This window comes from Ailuropoda melanoleuca, chromosome X (assembly GCF_002007445.2).
Source record: "Ailuropoda melanoleuca isolate Jingjing chromosome X, ASM200744v2, whole genome shotgun sequence".
NCBI classification, from domain to species: Eukaryota; Metazoa; Chordata; class Mammalia; order Carnivora; family Ursidae; genus Ailuropoda; species Ailuropoda melanoleuca.
In genome coordinates, this window is record NC_048238.1 from 94,642,376 (window position 1) to 94,663,615 (window position 21,240).

Consider the following 21,240-nt stretch of genomic DNA (forward strand, 5'->3'; position numbering starts at 1 on the left):
TCAGCTTTAAAATACAAAAGTGCAGAATTCTCTTATTTTCTTCTTGAGACAAAGTACCCTAACCTGCTCGCACTTAGGCATGCAACTGGTTTTCTAGGGTATCTGTACGTAGAAATCATTCCAATCACGGCATATCTCCATGATAATAGGAGGAGAGGGAAGGGCAAGGTCTGGTAGCCACAGTGGCGCAACTGGAGTGAGAAGTGAGTACCTTCTTGACACTTTTGTCATAAATATGCTTAGCCTTCCTAGAGCAAAGGCAGACCCCAATAACATTTCCAAGCTTCTTTGTTTTGTCTGTTTTCTCTCCTCTTTGTGTCCTATTTTCAAACGCCCCTTCCTTCCAAGCTGGTGGCCCATGAACCACATCACCCAGTCCCTCATCGCTTTCACAGTCATGACAGAAAAACACTTTTTTTCGGATTAGAAAAAGTGAGAATGTTTGTACAGAACCTACCAACACTTGAAGCGGGTGCCATGCACAGTATTGGCCCTGTACACCATGCAGAAAAGCGTGAAAAGGAAAGGGGAGAGATTTCATTATTAAATCTTTATGGAGAGAAATCATTTTTAACTAGAAAGATATTCCTTGCAATATTAATTAATGAGCACATGCAAATCCAGTAAACCCCCATGCTTAACAATTATAGCTTAGTTTTAAGCTCCCCAACCCAGGTAATCAAAGTAATTCTTGGATTCTTAGGTATAAAACTGAACATCAATTTTTCTTTAAAGGAATTACCTTACTTAAATCACATTTTTATTTTGGACACCTATTACCACAGCCTCGTCCACCTCTCAACCGTGAACTTGACTATGAACATAGGGCAAATAGACTTTTCATTAAGAGGGAGTGCTCAGCCCGACAGGTTTTAATTTTGCTATTAATTAAGGGGAAAGTGATTCTTCTGACACTTTGCTCCTCAATCTAGACTTTAAACTAGGCATATCCAGCAAAAAAAGTCTAAAAATTGTAAAAATTCTGTTTTTTAAATAAAGAACTACTGTGGTTAGTGACTAAAGACTGATTTTCTATGGCTTCTTTCTAAATTAATTAGCTGATTAATTTATTAAGTAACAAAATGGGTGTTTTCAAGTGTAGGTATATAATACCATGTGTTTAGTATGTTTATGTAATCAATAAGGTTCTCTAGACTAATATTAAAGATGTCAGTTTCCTTTAATAATAGTTTCCAAACTGGGGTATTTATGATTCTGGTAAAAAAAAATCTACTGTACTCCCAGTGGTTAGTATTTTCAATTTATTCCTAAGAGACTATATGCTCATTCTTAAAGTACTGAACCACAGGAAGAAAAGTATTTCCCCTCATATATGATATTTATTTGGACAAAATTTTCTATTCAATTTGGTACAAAACTGTTATGCTATTACATACATTAGAATGTAGAAGGTAATGAAATCTCTTGCATTGTATCAGGAAAATATATGATAAACTGCTTTATTTGTTATATTAACTGGTATAAGAGTTAAAGGCTAAAAGTATATGGAGATATATATACATATATATATATACATATATACATGTATATATACATATATATATGTATATATATATATGTATATATATATATCCATCCATACACGTAACACACTATACCGTCTTATAACTACACTGTAAGTTCAAGGGTAGTTTTATTTTAACTACCTTTGGCATATCGAAGATACGCAGGTTACGTATTTTTGCAATGCTGAAGCTGGGAAACATTTTTTTTTTTGTGGGATGACCAGTGTCTTTTCAAGGGATACCTAAGAGTCAAGGAATTAGTTTGAGACTGAACCAAGTGAAACAATCATCAGAAGCAACAACTAAGAAATGCTAAAAAGTTTTTCCTCGTTTGATTTCCAACCATTACTTTTAAGGAATCACAGAAACATTTGCTTCTATAGACCGGCAGATCAAGTGTCACGGCCTTGTTTTACTTCCAACCCAAACACCCGATGACAGTGCTCGCAGAAAAGCTCTTTGGCAGCTGGCGCACATTTACAGCATCACTAGACTCACGCGGCCCAGAGCCCTGTTCTCACCTGCCGGGATAAACGTCGGCTGTGGGAGCTGCAGGTTAGCCAGAGCCTGCTGGCAGTGGAAAACACTGGGGTTAAAGACCGGAGTGGCACCATTGGTCTTTTCAAGTGCCGATCTCTTTGGTATCAGTTGAAGCATACCAGGCTGGAGGGCCTATGAGGGAGGGAGGGATTAATAAATAGGACCAGAAAAGTAAAAAATGTACTCAAAGCGAGCAAGCAGCAGTTAGATAAGCTATGGCCCAGGAACCCTTTGCCGGGGAAGCCTATCCACTGAGCAATGGACTAGATGAGCACTGAGTCCCAAACGGGAAATAAACATACAGGGGAAAGACCCCCCCCAATTTTCAACTTCACTCATTCAGGCAAATAAAAAGGGGCCATCTGAGCAAGATGGGACCCGAAGCTTAACAGCAAATAATCATTTAAAATTAACATCTCGGGGATGTTCATCCAGGAATCTATTACAATGAGATGAGCGGAAGCAACAGGATTTGCCCTCATATATGAGCTAAGATCCTAGCACGGACCTAGGAGATCAATGGCACATAGGTGATAAAACAGACGTCGGGAGGTCAGAGTCTGATACTGTAACTCCATAGAACAAAATCCAATGTATAGAAGGACTTCAGGTCCAAATCCCGTAACTGTGCTTCTCCCAACTAACATGCAAGGGGAAAGGAAATACATTCTTTTCTTCCCCACCTCCCGCCTCACCCAGATAACACAGTTAGCAAAATGCGTGCAATTCGCATTTATAGATGCTCACTGTGCATTTCAGGATGTATCACTGGCTTCATTAAGTCCTTGTCAGGTTTAATTCTAAAATGCATTAGAATTTAAAATCCTTCTTTCATGTCTACACTTCTTTCAAAATCCCACTGTGCTTATAATACTCAGTCAAATTTGTTCCTGGATCAGATTCACTGGAGAAGTTTGACATGACTTTTTACATTTTTTTTTTTGTCAGCAAATTACACGTGACTTAAAAAACATGTCCCAGTGACAAGAATTAGGTATGCTCCAAATTCTTAAGGAGACAGGAACACTTGTGCTGAGTGACTAGCATTCCACATGCCAATAAGGGGGCAAGCCATGACCTCCTTCTTCCGTGGATCACAAAGTCTAAAGGTATCTCTATTTTCCTTTAGGAACTAAATATTTACCCTTCGCGTCTTTTGCTTTTAAATGCATACAAACTACTTTCAGTGAAGTCAGGCTGAGCTACGCACATGAACATGAAGAAGGTAAAAAAAAAATCTCTCTTTTACGAAGCATTTCAGCTCTGAATCTTTAAAACACAGAAAACTTACATTTCTTTTTTTATGCCTAGCTTTTTCTTTATTTTTTAAATTTATTTTTAAAATTTAAATTCAATTAATTAACATACAATGTATTATTGGTTTCAGAGGTCAGTGAGTCATCAGTCTTATATAACACCCAGTGCTCATTACATCACCTGCCCTCCTTAATGCCCATCACCCAGTTACCCCATCCCTCCACCCCCTCCAGCAACCCTCAGTTTGTTTCCTATGATTGAGTCTCTGATGATTTGTCTCCCTCTCTGGTTTTGTCTTGTTTTATTTTTCCCTCTTTTCCCCTATGATCCTCTGCCTTGTTTCTTAAATTCCACGTATGAGTGAGATCATATGATAATTGTCTTCCTCTGATTGACTTATTTTGCTTAGCATAATACCCTCTAGTTTCATCCACGTCATTGCAAAAGGCAAGATTCATTTTTCTGATGGCTGAGTAGTATTCCAGAAAGCTTACGTTTCCTCAAGAAGCCTCCTTTATTCGATCTTACCTCAAACCAATTCTGGTGGCCAATCTGATCTTACCGCTAAGATTCTGCTCTGATCAGTTACTCAGAAAGGAATTTTATATTGATATCCACAAGTACCAAACGAAGGCCTACCAGGTAATAAATAGTTAACTCTCTACATGGAAATTTGGGGCTGACATATATGTCTTCTACCAAACACACCCAAGTAACGAGAAATGGACACGTCCACATGAAGGCCCCGTGACTGAGCACAGAACAGGTGCTCAATGGCATAAGCAAGCCATTCTTTGTACATCCCAGGCATATGAGAACCTTTCTTTTTAGGGGGCCTACTGTATTCCTCCTCTCTATCATAGGCCCACACTGCTTCTGCACTCTATGCCACCAACAGAAGTGATCAAAGAATTGGAGGTTTCAAACCTGAACTGAACATTTGGAGACCTTGTTATTTTCGTAGCTTAAAATCCCTTCATTCAAAAGAATTTAAGACAAAAATCACTTGGTGAAGTCTTTTTAGAATTCACCAACAGACCGATTTCCAGATCAAGGGAGAATTGGTGCTGCGTCCTTCCATCTATACTCCCTGGGAAAAGTTTGGAAAAATTTGGAGTATTTGCCTTATTAGTAAAAGGACATGAGAGCCCCACTCCAATGGAATAGGGACTGACTTATTGTGCGTAATGAAGCAAGTGTAAGTTCCAGTGAGAGCAAGGTAGATTTCGACTCAATGTGAGGAAAACCTTCTTCACGAAAAGGGATGTTTGAAAATAAATGCATCTCTTTTAGGAAGAGGTAAGTTCCTGTTATGGGCTTCAGGGTCATGTGGGTGGGTATTCCCCCCCTTTCCACGGCCAGGAAACATGAGATTTCCTCAGGGTTTGGTCCCTTACTGGGATTATTATACCCTATGACACAAGGAAAGGCCCATATCAAAAAAAGAAATCGCAAGTCACTTATCAAAGTCACTGACAGCTATGAGCAACTTAAGTGACTCTAATTTTCCTATTTCTCAACCCATCACACTGGAGTGTTTTGCATATATTTTCCCTGCCTCCTACCTTACTAGCAAACTGTCCATGAAGGTGGCTCGCGGGGCTGAGAGGTAGCTTTCTGCCTTTCCTTTGTCGGTTATTAGGATTACTTAGGCTATCAAACCCACTCAAAAATAATTTTCTGTTTAAATGATATAATTTAGCCTTCCTCTAAAGATGGGAAAAAAAGAAGCACGGTCAATGAAAATCGTTAGTAAAGCTTTGAAACGATTATCTCGAGAAAATATCAGTGAATGAAGCAGAATACATAGGTTCTCTCTTTTCCAGCTTGTAACCCTGGCTATTCATAGTACGATCCATTCCTGACTATCCAAGATCATGGGTACAAGGATATTTGACAAGTTGGGGGATATACTATCATTTACCCGCAACAGTCCACAGCACCCGGCTCCCTCTTACTTACCATAGAGGCGGCAGCTGAGTGGTTCATCTGGTGATGAGCTGCCCTGAGTTTGGCTTGCAAGTGTGCAGGAGGATGAAAGTACCTGCACTTCTCCCGGGTGCATCGCCCCTTGATGTAATCCATGCAGATCGTCACGGTATTATCACTTGCCTCAATCATGGAAACATCCGTAGGGTGAGCATAGCGACAATCGTTCTCACCACGGGTACAATTTCCACGCTGGAATTCTCGGCAAACCTTAAATAAAACACACACACACACACACATCACGCTGATGCCTGGAAGGTGATTAGTTTTTGTTTATTTTGCCAGCGAATGCAAGAGCTGTAGTCTACATGATTTTGTCATCTATTTAGGAAACATCTACTCCTAGGAAAAAATACTCCGCTCCCTCCGAAGGAAAGTTGCCTATTTTTCTTACGTTGAAATAAAAGTGCTTAGAAGTATTGTGGAAAACCACTTTATAATCTTCCAGTTCATTCACAGACTGAAGTGTAATTAGCCAAATTTGCAAGAGGGGGGCTGTTTTGCTCAAGTCCAAGATGAGTCTTTATCTCAGAGCCGTGCAGTTTTCCCCCCAAAGTCGTGTATCACGACTGAGCTCCGTGTACAATCAAATTCTATTACGATACACTTGCAGGCATTTAAGTCAGCCAATGGCATTGACTCTGTATGAAACGGACTAGTTATTTCTTTCAATCTCTGAGGAATGACAAGGGAAGACTGAAGGACTTCCGTAAATCAAAACGCTGTTTGAAGTTTCTTTTAGATTGCCTTTTCGTAGGTCGGGGGGATATTTATTATCTAGTCTATCATTCTTAAGGTGGAGAAAAAGGTTTAGATACTAGGATACTCATTTCTCATTCCGCATTCATGGAGAGTCAGATTCGTCTACTTTTTTTTATCCCCCCACTTGGATTATTCTAGCAAGTAGAGACTCCTTAACAACACAGTTCATTGCAGTCTGAAAAGCGGAGAGCCTGGGTAAAGGGAGCGTTCCCACCAGGCTTCCTGTTCCATAGCCAAGTCCGCGGTTGGGCATGCTAAGACACTGTTTGACCTGCTGTACAACCGAATCAACGCACTTCACAGCAGGGTACAACTGCAGTAGTAAAACCTTTGCCGTTTCCCCGATGTTGTACTCCATAAGCTAGACACTCAGGTGCACTGATTTAAAGCATTCAAAACACTGGGCTCTGAGAATGTTGCTTTGTGCATGAGCTTAATATCTACCCTATGGGGATGTACATATTTCTACACCAATACCTCCAGTTTATCCGAACGCATCAGTTTGGGACCAGCCGCTGCTGGCAATGCGAGAGGCGGGTTTCCAGGAAACAGAACGGGTGCGTTCGGTAGAAGTTCAGCAGGAACCAGGCCCATCCCAGGATGAGGTAAATATGGATTGAAAGCCATTGCAGGATTAGCTGCAAGTGACGGATTCATAGGAAAAGAAGTCTGTATGTGTAAAAGAGAAAAAAGGTATTAGAGGTGAATAGATTCTTTCTATTATTACACAAAGACACATTCTTCCAAAAAGCCTAAGTTATATCCAAATTTACCATTGTTTCTTCCGATCTATTTTTAGTCTCATATTAATTCGCACATAGGAGTTGCTTTAAACCAACAAATCTCATTGAGTAACAAATTTATTGGTAAACTGATCAAACCAGGCACACAATTTTAAGTCATGAATTAGCCAAATTAAATCTCATTGATGGAATGTCTTCGAAATGTCTTTTCTCTCGCGCTTCTGTTTTTAACCTAAAAACCACGGATGGTTTGACGCCACTGATGATATCACATACACAGGCAACGTGCCTCGCAGGCCGACTTCAGGTTCTCCTGAAAGCCCCTTCATTCCCCATTCTTTCTTCTTTCTCATCAGCACTGCCCTGCCCTAAGCCTGTCAAAGTTCCCACCAACCCTATTGACAACTGAGTTCTCTTTTGGGCCCACTGTCAATTATGGAGGACAGCAAGGAGTGTGGAAGAAAGGGGTAGATTAAAGAAAGGTGAGAGTTCTAACAACTTCTTGCTGTCCACCCGAAATGAGATGGGTATGGTCATTTTAAAAAAAAAATTAGGGGTTCTATTTCACAAACGAATCTGACTTGCCCAGCCCCAGTCTTTATCTAGGGGGCCAGATGATATCCACAGTCCAAAAGGGGGCCCTAAAAAAATGCTCCAAGGATCCCTGTTAGGCAGGAAGAAATAAGATGACAGGATTTTAAAGTCTATCAACTAGAGCATGACTTGGAAAGGAAAGCGTGAGCAATGGAAAGGGCTCCCATGGGTTTTTCTATCTTGTGGAAGTCTTAATATCAAAGAGCTTGATATATGTATTGCCTTTATTATCCATAACCATGTAATTTATCAGTTTATGTGCTATTTCCCAGCATGTTCCAAAGCGGGCATCTTTTCTTCTCAATGTGGTTCTCATTTCTTTGATAGTTCTCTTGTCTCCACTAGAGTACCCTATTCTTAGTGAATGACTGATAGAATCAGTTTAAAAAGAAACGTAAGCACTGAATGAATTAAGGACACACCATGGTTAAATGCAGCACATTTCTAGCAGGGACTCTAAATGTCATCAGTGCATTGGTTCGTACCCGGTGGTGTCTCACTGTGTGTTACTAATGGCGTGTGTCCTCTCCTGCTTTCTTTTAATTTCTTTCACTAAAGAATGAATCTTCTGCACCATCAAGCTGTACCCATAGCTTCTGCTAAATCACACGAACAGGAACAGCTTTAAATGCAGGTAGAATGGGAGGCTGTGGAGTACGAAGTGAGGGGCAATATATATTCACCAACCCACCCCCTGGCCTGACTTGAGATTTTCACCTGCACACCTTCGCCATGAAGCCCATTAAAAAACCACATGCCAACCTGGAAGGAAGGGGTTTCCCGACTTGCACTCGATCGTAGATGATTTTATCAAAGTAGCTAATTAGCGTATTAGGAAGGCCAGAAAGAACTTGGTCCTTCCACACTGGCAACACCAGGTGCCTGGAAAGATGATGGTGCAGTCCGGGGAAGTGCTTTAACGTTGGAGGACAAGCCACCTAGGGCTGTCCCAGCCCAAAGATGCATTGTGACGTAAAGCTATAAGGACATGTCCGACTTCTCACTGAATGAGATACGAAGCTCCAAGAATTAGCTGATGTGATATTATTTTATAGAATGAGATGGAAATCTCTTGGAAACAGCCGCCCAGGCATGCTTCCATGATAAGGCATGTTTTATCAGTTTGAGGATTTGTGGTTGTCTCAAAATCAGCAAGAATCTCTCATGGTAAAAACTCTGTATTTGAACCACACCATAGTACTCTGTTTCAATTCTCATTTCTCTCTGATGTTCATAGTAAATTTCTCATTGAAGTCACCATGCGATTTCTCCGGGATACTTTTTGCTTTTTGCCTTTTACATATGTGAGAACCATTATTACGATTCTCTTTAAAAACTACTGAATTTTTAAACAAGATTTATTTATTTATTAGAGAGTGAGGGGGAGAGAGAAAACTCAAGCAGGAGGGAGGGGCAGAGGGAGAGGGAGAGAGAATCCTCAAGCAGACTCCCCGCTGAGCGAGGAGCCCGCCCCAGGGCTGGATTCCAGGACCCCAGGATCATGACCTGAGCTGAAGGCAGACGCTTAACTGACTGAGACACCCGGGTTCCCCCTTACTTACTTTCAAATGGACATTTTTGGTTTTCCCACCACCACCTCTGCCCCAAGAAAACCACTCCATTACATGAATTTGAACATGTGTTAAGCAGCCTGAGAGCTCACACATTCAGTTTTAATACGCAACTTGCATTCTGCCTATACCTCTACTGTAGTCCTTCATGTCAGCTGAGGTAACAAGAACCCATTTGTGGGGTAAAGAACCTTTGAAAGAAAAAAGTTCCTAGCAGGTTGAATCTGATTTCTATTTATAGCCTGAAGTGGTCTGGACACTTAAATATGTTTCAGATATTCACTCGAACCTAAATTAATTACTAAATACTTGAAAATATGAGAAGGTTTTCCCTCTGAGAACCAGAGGTGTGGAATTTCAGCTTCCCCTGAGTCTTATAAAACCAACAAGAATGGTGGAGACAACCGACTCATGAATAACAAGATCATCTAGACAATTATTTATCCCCAATGTCTCTAACAGCTACTAGGGTAGGAATTCCCAAGAGAGACTGCATGGTACCTAGGAATGACCACGGCCTAAGGAAATGTCCCCTAAAAGTCAGTGATTGTCTCTAGAATGGTGGCCCCAATTCTTCCTTAATCCTGGACATCTTGGAAAGCTGTGGACTCTAAGTTTATGGAACTTCCTCAGGTAGTTCAAAGCCCTCGTGGAAGTCACTGCTGGTGCTGGGCTCTGGACGACCCACTGTCCAAGAGCTTATGTTCTAGGGCAATGATGGGCAAACTCCAGTCCCTGAGCCAAATCTGGCCTGCCTGCTTTTGTATGCCCAGATGGTGGGAATGGTTTCTACATTTTTAAGTGGTTGAAAAAAAGTAAAAGAGGAATAATATTTCAAAACACGTGAAAAGTATATGAGATTCATATTTCAGCATCCCTAAATAAATCCCACTGTGCTCCCTAGGAGCCCTATATTAACAAAAAGTTGGAGATAATACCCTCAACTTTGCCTCTTGTCCCATGAAGCCTAAAATATTTACTATTTCGTCATTTACAGAAACCACTGCTGACCCTCATTCTAGAGGATTCCAAAAAGTAAAGCACTCCATCAATTTTTGGAGTAAAGAGCTAATTTTATATGTGTATGTATAGAAATTTAATACTTGTGGCAAGATTCTGCAAGTTGAAAAGGTTTGGTGTTAGAAACCAATACTACAGTCTTTTTAAATTGGTACTAAAATTAGTATTCTTAACTATTTCTTTATACAACAATAACTACTCAGTGACTAAGAATGGGAAGCTAGATGGAATCTTGTAAGGGTAAAATTTCAGGAGCCACGATGTATTGGGTCTTAAAGGATTCTGAAACATCTTTGAATTGTAACACAACTCGATAAAAAAAATATGCATGAAATAAGTATCTCTAGTTTACACATATATTTTAGGAATGTTAACTTATTATTTAAAATGGGTTATCCCTCAAACTAGTATAAAAAATAGAAGTGAAATGTTATGCTAAAGCAATCTTTGTGTCTCCCCAACAGCTTAGATCTATTCCTAGCTACTTCAGTAATATCCAAGGTCAGTTACAATTATTGTTGGATGAATGCAAAATACTTTAAGTCACTGAGGCTAATCCTGGCCAGAAGTCAACATAATTGAGGCCTTCTCTCTGTGAGCTCCTGTCTTGAGGTGGACGACCAAACATTTTCTTTTATAGGATGGCAAACATTTGGTAATGATTTGTTGACTCGATTTTAATACCAGAAAAATAACACTCTTAACTTTTACTAGCACTCATAGTACCTAAATTTTATTGCTCATTGACAAGCATTTATATAGTATAAAAGGAAGTCCCATTCACTGTCACCATGTGAATCTCTGTCCTTAGATAATCCCCAAGCACACTGATATGTATAATTTTCGTTCCCCCCAGACTTGACTAACTTCGCGTGGAGCTCAACTGAATAATTTTTGTTTCAGAGTTTTTGTTTGGTCATCTCTATGCTCTCAGAGTGATGTTCTGTGGGGACTGAGGTGGCCAAAAGGCACACTGCAGGAGGCCCGTGGAGCCTCCAGACTGGTTAATTGGTCCCTTAATAATAGAGACTTGACTTTATAAACGGATGCAAGCTGATAGTGGTGTTTATGTTCTAATCATACTTGTTAATGAATAAGTCACTGTGGCCCAAGAGAGAGCCAGGAAAAAAAAATAAATTCAAGGGTCAAAAGTGAAGAGTTGTCCTCATCTAGGTCTGGCTTTTCTGACCTTAATCGCAGAAGTTTCCAAATAAGAGGAAGCACTGAAGGTAGGCAAAGGATCAATAGATGATTGTGAGTGTGAAAGGTGTAAAACACAGCGTGCAAGGGAGGACATGTCATAGTATGGATCTGCCCACATTTGGTGGAAGAGAAGCTGCAAAGTAGGCCAGCACTGACAACAGAGTGTCTAAACACAGACCTGCGTAACACCACATGGTAACTATGGGTAGGAATTCGACAAGAGGGCAAATGACTCTTTTTTTTAGATGTGCAAGGCAATTTTGACTGTTCCTGAAAAGTGAACAAGACTATTATTACATGGTGGTTCACCATGTAATGGTGAATTAACTAGTATTCACCATAACTAGTATAAAGAAATCACAATTTTAACAAAGGGTATTAAACGAAATATGGATGGGGGGATGGCAAGAGCTGAGAAAAGCAAAGAAGTTGCAAGAAGCCTGGAGACTATAAACATTTCAATGCAAGGCCAGGATAAATGGATGCTAAGGGCTATGTATCAACAGTTCAACAAATCTCCACCACCACCACCACCACCACCACCAAAACAACAATACAAATCAAAGCAAAACCTTGCATGGCTAATAGATAATTCTACAGAGGAAAAAAAAAAAAAGAAAAGCCCAAAGCTATAAAAAAATACAGAAGATAAGGTAGAAATCAGAAATTAAGAGGATCACAAGAACATTAATTCTTACTATTGTTAGATCATACATTCCTAGAGGGTAAAGACTGTTTCTACTTTATCTTTTAATCTACCTCTTACCCTCCTAAATGTCTGGCACAGAGTAGATGCTCAATAAATATTTACTGAGTTGAATGAAAAGCGATTCCTAAGCCATTGATTGCTTTTAGGTTTACCAGTTAGAAAAATCCAATTCACACAGCACAGAACAAAAGAAACACTCAGGGATCAGAAGTGGTTGCACAGAGACTGAATAAATCCAGCAGTTCTGCTCTCTACTGAGGAAGACTTCAAGCAGAAGGCTATATGCAAGTAATAAACCATGGAACTTTAAAAAAAATAAATTAATTTAAAAAAAAAAGAAGGTCTCCCCCAAACTGTCTATTCGTGGAGATGTGAAATCCTAGATCAAACAGTATGAGAAGCACGGGACACTTTATACACACGTGTGTCCGTGCAAGCATACACAAATGTGTGCGTGTGTGTGTGTGTCTTTATTTATTTATTTTTTATTTTTCATTTATTTATTTGAGAGAGAGAGAGAGAGCATACACATGAGGAAGGGGCAGAGGCAGAAGGAGAAGCAGATTCCCCGCTGAGCAGGGAGCCCAATTTGGGGTTCAATCCCAGGACCCCAGGATCATGACCTGAGCTGAAGGCAGGCACCCCGTACGTGTGCATTTTTAAACTAGAGTGGTTAAATCATCAGTATCAGAAGGTATCCAATGCAGAGTTCTGAAAAACAGTGGCTTCGTGATACTTTAGACCAAAAGATGCAACTTCTTATTACAAAATGTGTGGTTCCAAGGGACTAGTAAATTGCTAATATGACTGGCATCCACAGAATGGTTTAAGAGCAGAGACTAGGTAAAGAAGAGTTTAAAATGTTTAGTAGATGTAGGGCACCTGACTGGCTCAGTCGGTTAAATGCCCAACTCTTGATTTCGGCTCAGGTCATGATCTCAGGGTTGTGGGATCTAGCCCCTCATCGGGCACCACACTCAGTGGGGAGTCTGTTTGGGATTCTCTCTCTCCCTCTCCCTCTGCCCTTCTCCCCCCACCTCACTCTCGTGTGCTCTCTCTCTCAATAAAAAAATCTTTAAAAAATATTTAGTAGATGCATAAAGGATAGTAAGGCAAAACAGGATCGTTTGGGGGGAACCAGTTTAAGATTATGATCAGGTGCTGGGGGCAACCACAGGCTTTCTACTAGGTCTCCTGATGGCCCTCCCTACTGAACTACACTGATCTGAGCAAGAGGATGGGAGGATGGTTTTGATAGGAAAAAAAATCATCCCCAATAGGTGAGATTATCAAGTACTGATTTTGTTGATTGTTGATGTTGCTTTATCTTCCATCAGAAAAAAGATTTTCACAGAGCCCTCCAAACTTCCTGCCTTCAACTCACTGGGGATCCACAAGCAGCTTTGAGGTAGCTGGCTGTGGCTTCGATGGTGATCGAGAACAGACAAGCTAACGGGCCCTCATGGTCTCATTAGCTCTAGGCTCTAGCCAATGGAGCTAAGCAGCCCCAGAGGAGAAGGACACAAAATGGGCTGAAAGGAGATTACGTTGAATTTATCCCATGGGAATATATGAGGGAGGTTAACGGGAGAATGTTGAGATTTGTTACTATCAGAGGAACGGGGATCACGTACACATGCTCTCTGTTTGGCTGCAAAATTGTAGCATTTCCATTTAACCTTCGAGCAAACAAGGTTTCACATATGTGTATTAACAGACTTGGGGCAAGGCAGCACACTTACTGCTGGTGTGACTGACTGTGTTCGAATATAAAAGGAGCTTCGGGCTGTGTGACATACACAACCTAGGGAAAGGACCTGAATAATTTCTCTACTTTGGACCAGTAATTGCAATCAGGAGTGAATCTAGGATCCGTGGGGCCTGAAGTTTAGGCAACTGGAGCGGAGCGGAGTCTTAAGAACAAAGATTACACAAATATATTTTGCAAACTTTACAAACACATTGTAAACACATTGTTAGGTCTCCTCCCAAGGCCTTGGCCCGAGACCCTGCAAATGAGGGGCCTCGAGGCTTCACTAACCTCAAGGTAAGCCTACCGGTGGGAACAATTTGCTGAACAAATAAATAAATGTTAGGCTTCAGTCGCTATATCTAAAAGTGAAATCTTGCCTAACCTTTTAGCAAACACGGTAAAACCCAGACGAATTTGGGGCTAGTTGCACCCCATGCACTCCTGTGATGTGACCTGGTCAACCTCAGTCAGTGTGGAACCGCACATGATAATGACAGTCGTAATTCTATTAAAAGCATATTAACCTGATAATTACGTAATGCCTGTTGTCACCAACTTAAACGTTTTTGCAAAAATCATTTTAAAAAACATGCAGAGGTAAGCACATCGAGAAGAAAGAACTAAATGCCATCATTTATCATTTCCAGAGTAGATAAACTGAAAAATCTTCTGAACAACCTTCATTAAAATACATTGTAATTTCTGTACTGATCATGAGACTGGTCATCTGGAATATGGACATGGTTTCCTTTGCCATTAAATCTACAAAATGGCTTGCCGGTACCTTTCATCATGATAACTTTTATTTAGTTTTTTAAAGATTTTATTTATTTATTTTGAGCGAGCGAGAGAGCGAGAGCACGAGTGAGGGGGAAGGGGCAGAGGGAGAGGGAGAAGCAGACTCCCCGCTGAGCAGGGAGCCCAACGTTGGGACTCGATTCCAGGACACCAGGATCATGACCTGAGCCAAAGACAGATGCTTAACTGACTGAGCCACCCAGGAGCCCCTCATGATAACTTTTAATAAAAGAGCCATGACAATAGGGAGATAGAAGACACTTTAGCCAATGAAGTTAGTTTTGTATGTGAACCATATGAACTATATATGAACTGTGTGAACTAGAAAACCTGTAACTCTGATGTGATTGCCAAAATGTAGAATGTAGCATGGTTAGGGAAGGATCCTATCCTTTGTCTTTACCGAATCATTTAAGTACTTAACATTTTCAAAAATGAAAAAGTAAATAAATTATTTTGCAACACTGCTTTTATTCGCTTAAGACAGTTGCAGTCCAAAGTTTCGTAGAATAATACAACACCTTATAGCTCCTAATTAATTAAGGGAAAAAAGCATTCAAAACGCTGGTCTCTAGCTATTACTTGTCAGTGTATCTCCCTTCCTCCTAGCCACTGGAACTTCCTAGTTTTACCCCTTTTGGTTCTGAGACGCTACCTCGCCTTCATTTCTTGCTATATTAATGTCAGATAAACATACGAGCTTGTTTATGGGAAATGTATCTATGTATTTGGTACACAGAGTTATAGACATGATGTGAAAAGGTGGGGAGGGTTCAGACAGATATCAGATGATACTATTTGTAATGAAGGACAAGTCTGGAGTGGAACCCATGTTGATAGCCTCTGTGGTTTGAAACACCCTACAGGGTGTTGGCCACAGGAATGCAAGCCATGAAAAACATATAGCAGACCAGGGGACTTGGCACACCCCAATGGCTGAACCAATAACCTCTATATAAATCATCAGGTGAATACACTTGACTGGGTCAGTCAAGTTCACCTGCGTGTAAAGAACTGTTTCCATGGGCATCACCACAAAGAGAGAAACTAAAGGGGTTTACTAGACATGGATAGGTCTAGATTATGCAAGATGTCTAAATCAGAAATGTTTTTAATAGACTTATGACACCATATGCAGTTTATACATGCATACGTTACATCCACCAGTGAGAATCCTTCCTCCTGTAATGAACATTCCCGGTTGTGAAATTGAAATTTAAAAACATTAGTTTGCCTGAGAGCGATCCAGTGTGTCTGATTTCCCTAAAATTCTTCTACAGGGCTCCTGTTTGCCTCCTAATTATGCCAGGGGAGTTCTTAAACATAATTTCTTTCCTTCTTTCTTTTCTTTTCTTTTTTTCTTTTTCTTTTTTTTTTTTTTTTTTTTTTTTTTTTTTTTTTTTTTTTTTTTTTTTTTTTTTTTTTTTTTTTTTGCTGTGAACATCAAACTATCTCTTAACTGCATTGAAAAACACTGGGGAGTCACGCCCTTTGTCTCACTTGCTAAACTTCCTTAATAAAGCTAACAAAAGCTTTCAGGGGCAGAATTTCATACTAGCAAATGTCAATTCAGACCTGTTAAATACAGTGAACAAACTGGCCTGCTACGGCAAGCATTCCGCTCAAATTGACTAGGTGTGGCTTTTATTCATTGTTCAGTCACACTGAACAGAATCTGTTCTCTAGCTACCATCCCATTTAGGTTGACATTCCTTTTATCTGGGGCTTATAATAAGCAAACCATACTCAATTTTCCGAAAGCAGATGTGCTCTCTTGGTATCCTAGAAACAGATGGAAGTAAGCTTTGTGGAAAGACCTGAAGTTCAAGCCAGTGATACCAAATGGGGCTTAATATGCAACCATACAAATACCGGGACTGGAAATTTAAACAAAAGCTTGACTATTCTAGGGAGAAGAATCAGATTATCAGGGTGGTGGGGGGGTGGTTAAAAGGGATAGAGAGTTGTTTGGGGAGTGTAAGTACCCGAAAAATCAAGTAAAATCATATGCTACTTCCATGGTAATATCAAGATCCATAATAAAGAACATTTCTTTCAAATCAGACTGGTAAATGTCACTTAAAATTGCTCACACTAGTGCAATTACAACACGCCTACAAAGCTTTCTAGACCACAAAATAGGATCATATCAATCATCTCGGGGTTAGTTTTTTGTATACATAACTGCAGAAATTAATCTTTTATCAGTTTATCACATCACAACAGCTATTGTTAAATAATCTACAAGGTAGAAAAGCAATTTCCAATTGTTCCCTGGGGTCTTCTAAGTAATGTCTTGTATCTTACGATATGCTATAAAATAAATTGCACTCCTGTGAGTCATATCAGTCATATTCTGCAGCCTGAAATCTGAAATTACCCTCATGGAAGAAAAAAAAGGGAAATGTATTCTATTATAGAAAGCATGCAGAATTCAATTAGAAAGCACAAGAGGCTGGAGAACTCAATGGATCTCTTATTGGACTCTGACAAAAGCCACTCCCTAGTCTCCAGGGTGAGTCAGCATGGTCAATAATGCATGAATGGTTGAGACAGGGAATGGAAAGACTCTCCTGGAGGCTGAACAGAAGATGAATAGTCTGCCTTCTGATTTTACCCCTACTTTGTCCCAGGCCTTGCTCTCTGATTCCCTGAAACCGGGCATTTGATTGATGCCCCAATGCTTGCCTCTTGACCTAAGGAAAAAAATACATGCTGGGCTCAGGTGTGTCATACAATCTGGCCCCCATTCTTTGCTCAGTCTGAAATTGGGGACATCCACGAGAGGCCAAGAGTAGTAATAACGGTGGGTGAAAAGCTCCCTTGCTTTATTCCCCTACTACTCATATTTTCTGGACTCACCCCACACATTCATTTCTCTGTGGTTTTGTTCATATTATTCCCAGAATCTACAACAGCTTCTCCTCCCTACCCCTTTAGAAATAGGGAGGAACTAAAATACTGCAGTGTGTGAAAGCTAACGAAAGAGTTTGCAGGAGTTCAACCATATGAAGTATTATGAAAGGTCAAAGAAGAGCTCAGAGGAGCTCACTGATGACCTTCTGGGAACTAATTTATCAATGTAATTAATCACACTGAGTTCCAAGGCAAATGTTTTTGGCAAACTACCAATATGGGCAATGAAATCTACTCATTTTACTTAAAGCCATCTGGACCTTCTGGAAAAAGAGGATCATGGTGCAAAACTACAGTGACTCATCAATGCCACCTGTTATGTGTACTAACTATAAAGATATACCAGTGAAGGGGTTGCCCTGTCCACACTGATTTCCTTGAATTCTGAGAATCAATTTTATAATGAGAGAGGATTTGCTGAGAGCACACTTTCATTGTATCCATCTACATACTACATAGCTGAAAAGCTATATGGTCCTTAGCTTTCAGCGAGTTTATTACATAGTCACTGACCAAATGGGTAACAGATGAAGACAACATACCCCTTTCCAACTGGTATCTAGATAACGAAAGGTCTAAGGCTAAACTGCAACTTTATATTATAAGGTATCAGGACAAGATGAATTCTCAATAGGACAAAATTACTTTTTAAAGGATCCATTTCAACTCATTGATCTATAAAAATACCAGACGCTGGTCTAAAATGGCAGCATAATCTTTTTAATTCCTGCAAAGGGAAACTCTGTGGCTGGGTTAAGTTAAGCCACCATCAAATACCTGGCCAGGATTCCTCAAGAATGTCAAGGTCATGGGAAACAGGGAAAGACTGAGAAAGGAAGACAGGAGTCAAATAAATGCACTGTGGTACCGTGGATTCAACACTGGAACAGCAAGACGACCCTAATGGGCAGCTAATGAACTCTGAATAAAATCTGGAGTTTAATTAATAGCAATGTGCATAATGTCAGTTTCTTCATTTTGACAAATATGCCATAAGAAATTAACCGGGGTGGGGGGGGGGAGAAACCGGGTGAGGGGTAATATGGGAACTCTCCATACTGTCTTTGCAACTTTACTTCAAGGTATAATCATTTCAAAATAAAAAGCCTATTAAAAAGTAACAAAACCACCATAAAAGAGCGAGGAAATTTGTTTGGATTAATATCCTAGAATTCAACGGTTTACTGTAATAACAATCAGACCTCCTCCTCATCTTTAAATGCCCCTGCTCCTTTAATTAATATTTTTCTATAAACTCAATTCATGGTAAATGCAACCCAGGTGTTGAACCCAACACACCCAAATGCTCCCCTCAGAAGCATAACAGCTTCGTAGCGTCAATTAACACATTAGCTGGCATCCTACATCCTTCTGTAACTGAGTTCCCGAAAGCCCGGCAAGGGGATTCCGACATAGATCTATATTCTTTAAAAAAAAAAAAAAAAAAAAGGACACACATATGCAGATTTTCAATAGCGGTGACTTACAAGTGATGACATGTGAGCATTCTGGAGCATGAACTGCATTTGCTGGGCGAACATGGCTGCGGCACTCTTTTGTTGAATCAGATTGTTGCGCCCATTAATTTCCAGCTGAGTTTTTAAGTGTGGCGGAGGGTGAAGGTACTTGCAGTTCTCTCTAGCGCACCGACCCTGAAAATGAAGAATTAGATGAATGCACACTGGTATTTCGAAAAATCTGGTAACAAAGTAACAAAAGTTTGTCCAGTTCCATGCATGCGCGGAGTGCTGCACTAAGCACTTTGCACGAACTGGAATGAACGTGTTTAGTCTTTGGACCAACCCTCTGAGATCGATACCCTTATAATCTTCACCTTCCAGATGAGGAAGCCGAGACTAAGAGAAAATTGCGCTGCTATAAAGTGACAAAACCCGAACTAAAACCCAGTTGGTCTGATTCCAGAACTCATTCCCTTAGCCACCTGCTCTGCCCTACTTTGATATGCATCAAATTACGTTTAAAACATAAACTATTAGGGGGCGCCTGGGTGGCGCAGTTGGTTAAGCGCCCAACTCTTGGTTTCCGCTCAGGTCGTGATCTTGGGGCTGTGGGATCGAGCCCAGGGCAGGCTCTGCTCCCAGCAGGGAGTCTGCTTGAGATTCTTTCTCTCCCTTTCTCTCCACCCACCCCCCACCGTCTCTCTCTCTCTCTTTCTCAATAAATAAACAAATCTTTAAAAAAACATGAAATATTGGGAATACCATGATACCTCATAACATTACAGATTTTTAAAAAAATTTCCTAACATGAGATGTAAAATCATGCATGTTAAATAAGATTCAGGATTTGGATCTGCATATAGAAACAATCAAGGAAATTGGGGGAAAATGTTAGGCAACTATATACACGTAAATATACCTGATAAATTTTAGATCCATTTTTCTGGACAATTTTAAAGTTCTTTTTCCTGAATCCATATAACGTGAGAAACATCCTGAAATCGCCTGATGTTCTGTTTATCAATAAGAGAATAAATCTTTATACCCGGCAGTCATGTTGTCCTTTAGGTTCCAGAGGCAATGGCCCTACATCACTTGGATAATTGAGACCGAAGTGTATTTTGGAGTCTCGACTCTTTCAATGTTTTATTGATGGCTTACGCACTTCCAGACAGGATCCTATGTCAGTCTGGGGCAATCAAATATGCCTTTGGTGTTGCCTAAATGCTGACATGGCTGCTAATTACCGTGTCTACTATGTGGTACCAAAGGATGTCACTGGACAGAGATTTATCTCAGTGTCAAATGTGACCTGTTGTTGCGTTTGTTTAACTCGTGGGCACTGTACAAAGAGGCTACTGAATCTCTCGTTTGTATGACCAGGCCCCCCATAACCCTTTCAGACAAGCACAACTGCAAGCAATTCTTTTTCCCACCGATGCTGAAACTCTTCCCAGTGCATGAGCTTATTGGAAAGAGGGGTGGGGGAAAAAAAGCAGCCTTTTTGGGGGGGAGTACCCAAGAGTATAAGCTGCTAGGCCACCTGAATCCGCCGGAGAAATGGATTAGTTCATCAAGCGTTTTTAACAGATGCTGCGAATTTCCCTTACTTCAGATGGCTAAACCGTTTCTGCAATCACTCCTCCACACTGAGTTATCCTGTCGTCAAAGCATTCCTATCATTTCACTGCGAATCAAGGTGTGTCCTTCAAAACTTTATAGAGCTACATTCAACACAAGTCCAGATGCACGGCAAGAAGCTGAGTATAACTTAGAACATAGTTCGAGAAATCAAAGGAGCCACTATTTTTTTTCTGTCAGTTTTGTCCCTTCGTTTCTCCTGATGATTCACTGAATTTTAATCGAATTAAATGATTGAGAAAATCAAATCATATCTTACTTCCAACATACCTTTACATTCCTCTGCATATCCTGGAAAAGGAAGAATTTATTGGTAGGAAGAGTTGAGAATGGTATTAACCCAATAGTTCCGATTGCATAAAAGTAGCTTGGGAACAGCTACATCATTTTAGCACATAAAAGGACTGTACGAAAGTTTTTTTTTTTTAAAAAACCTCCTTTTTTCCTTACCCCCAACTGCCAAGTATATAATCAGCCACCCCTCACAACCTGGGGCAGCAGCTGTTTCTGACCGGGTCTTGTCCCTGTGCTTTAACAAAATCACCATTTTGTACCAAAGATGGTGCAAGAATTAAAAAAAAAAAAAGGACTGTCAGGAAATCCTTCTATGTGCTCAAAAACACAATAATGGACGGTCCCCCCCCCATGTGCCCCCTATGAGAAAACATAAGCTTCATTTTACACCTACCACTCCCTGCACCAAAGCAAAGTCGCGAGGATTTTCTTTCCTAGATTCTCCACCCTCCACCCAGTGTAAC

The 21,240-nt window shown here is 40.4% G+C and overlaps 1 protein-coding gene across 8 annotated transcripts in view; it reads right to left on the bottom strand.

Moving 5' to 3' along the window:
- The window catches only part of MBNL3 (muscleblind like splicing regulator 3), a 106,976-nt gene that overhangs the window by 12,342 nt on the left and 73,394 nt on the right, over positions 1-21,240 (bottom strand). For 4 of the 8 annotated variants that reach the window (XM_034649245.1, XM_034649246.1, XM_019803451.2 and 1 more), the window contains 5 exons: positions 18,869-19,033; positions 6,552-6,743; positions 5,286-5,522; positions 2,048-2,198; positions 458-493 (listed from right to left, as the gene is read on the bottom strand). In XM_034649245.1, the coding sequence (XP_034505136.1) occupies positions 458-493; positions 2,048-2,198; positions 5,286-5,522; positions 6,552-6,743; positions 18,869-19,033 (781 nt within the window). The remainder of the gene's footprint in view (positions 1-457; positions 494-2,047; positions 2,199-5,285; positions 5,523-6,551; positions 6,744-18,868; positions 19,034-21,240) is intronic. The other 4 variants (XR_004622371.1, XM_019803454.2, XM_034649248.1 and 1 more) reach the window with 1 other exon arrangement.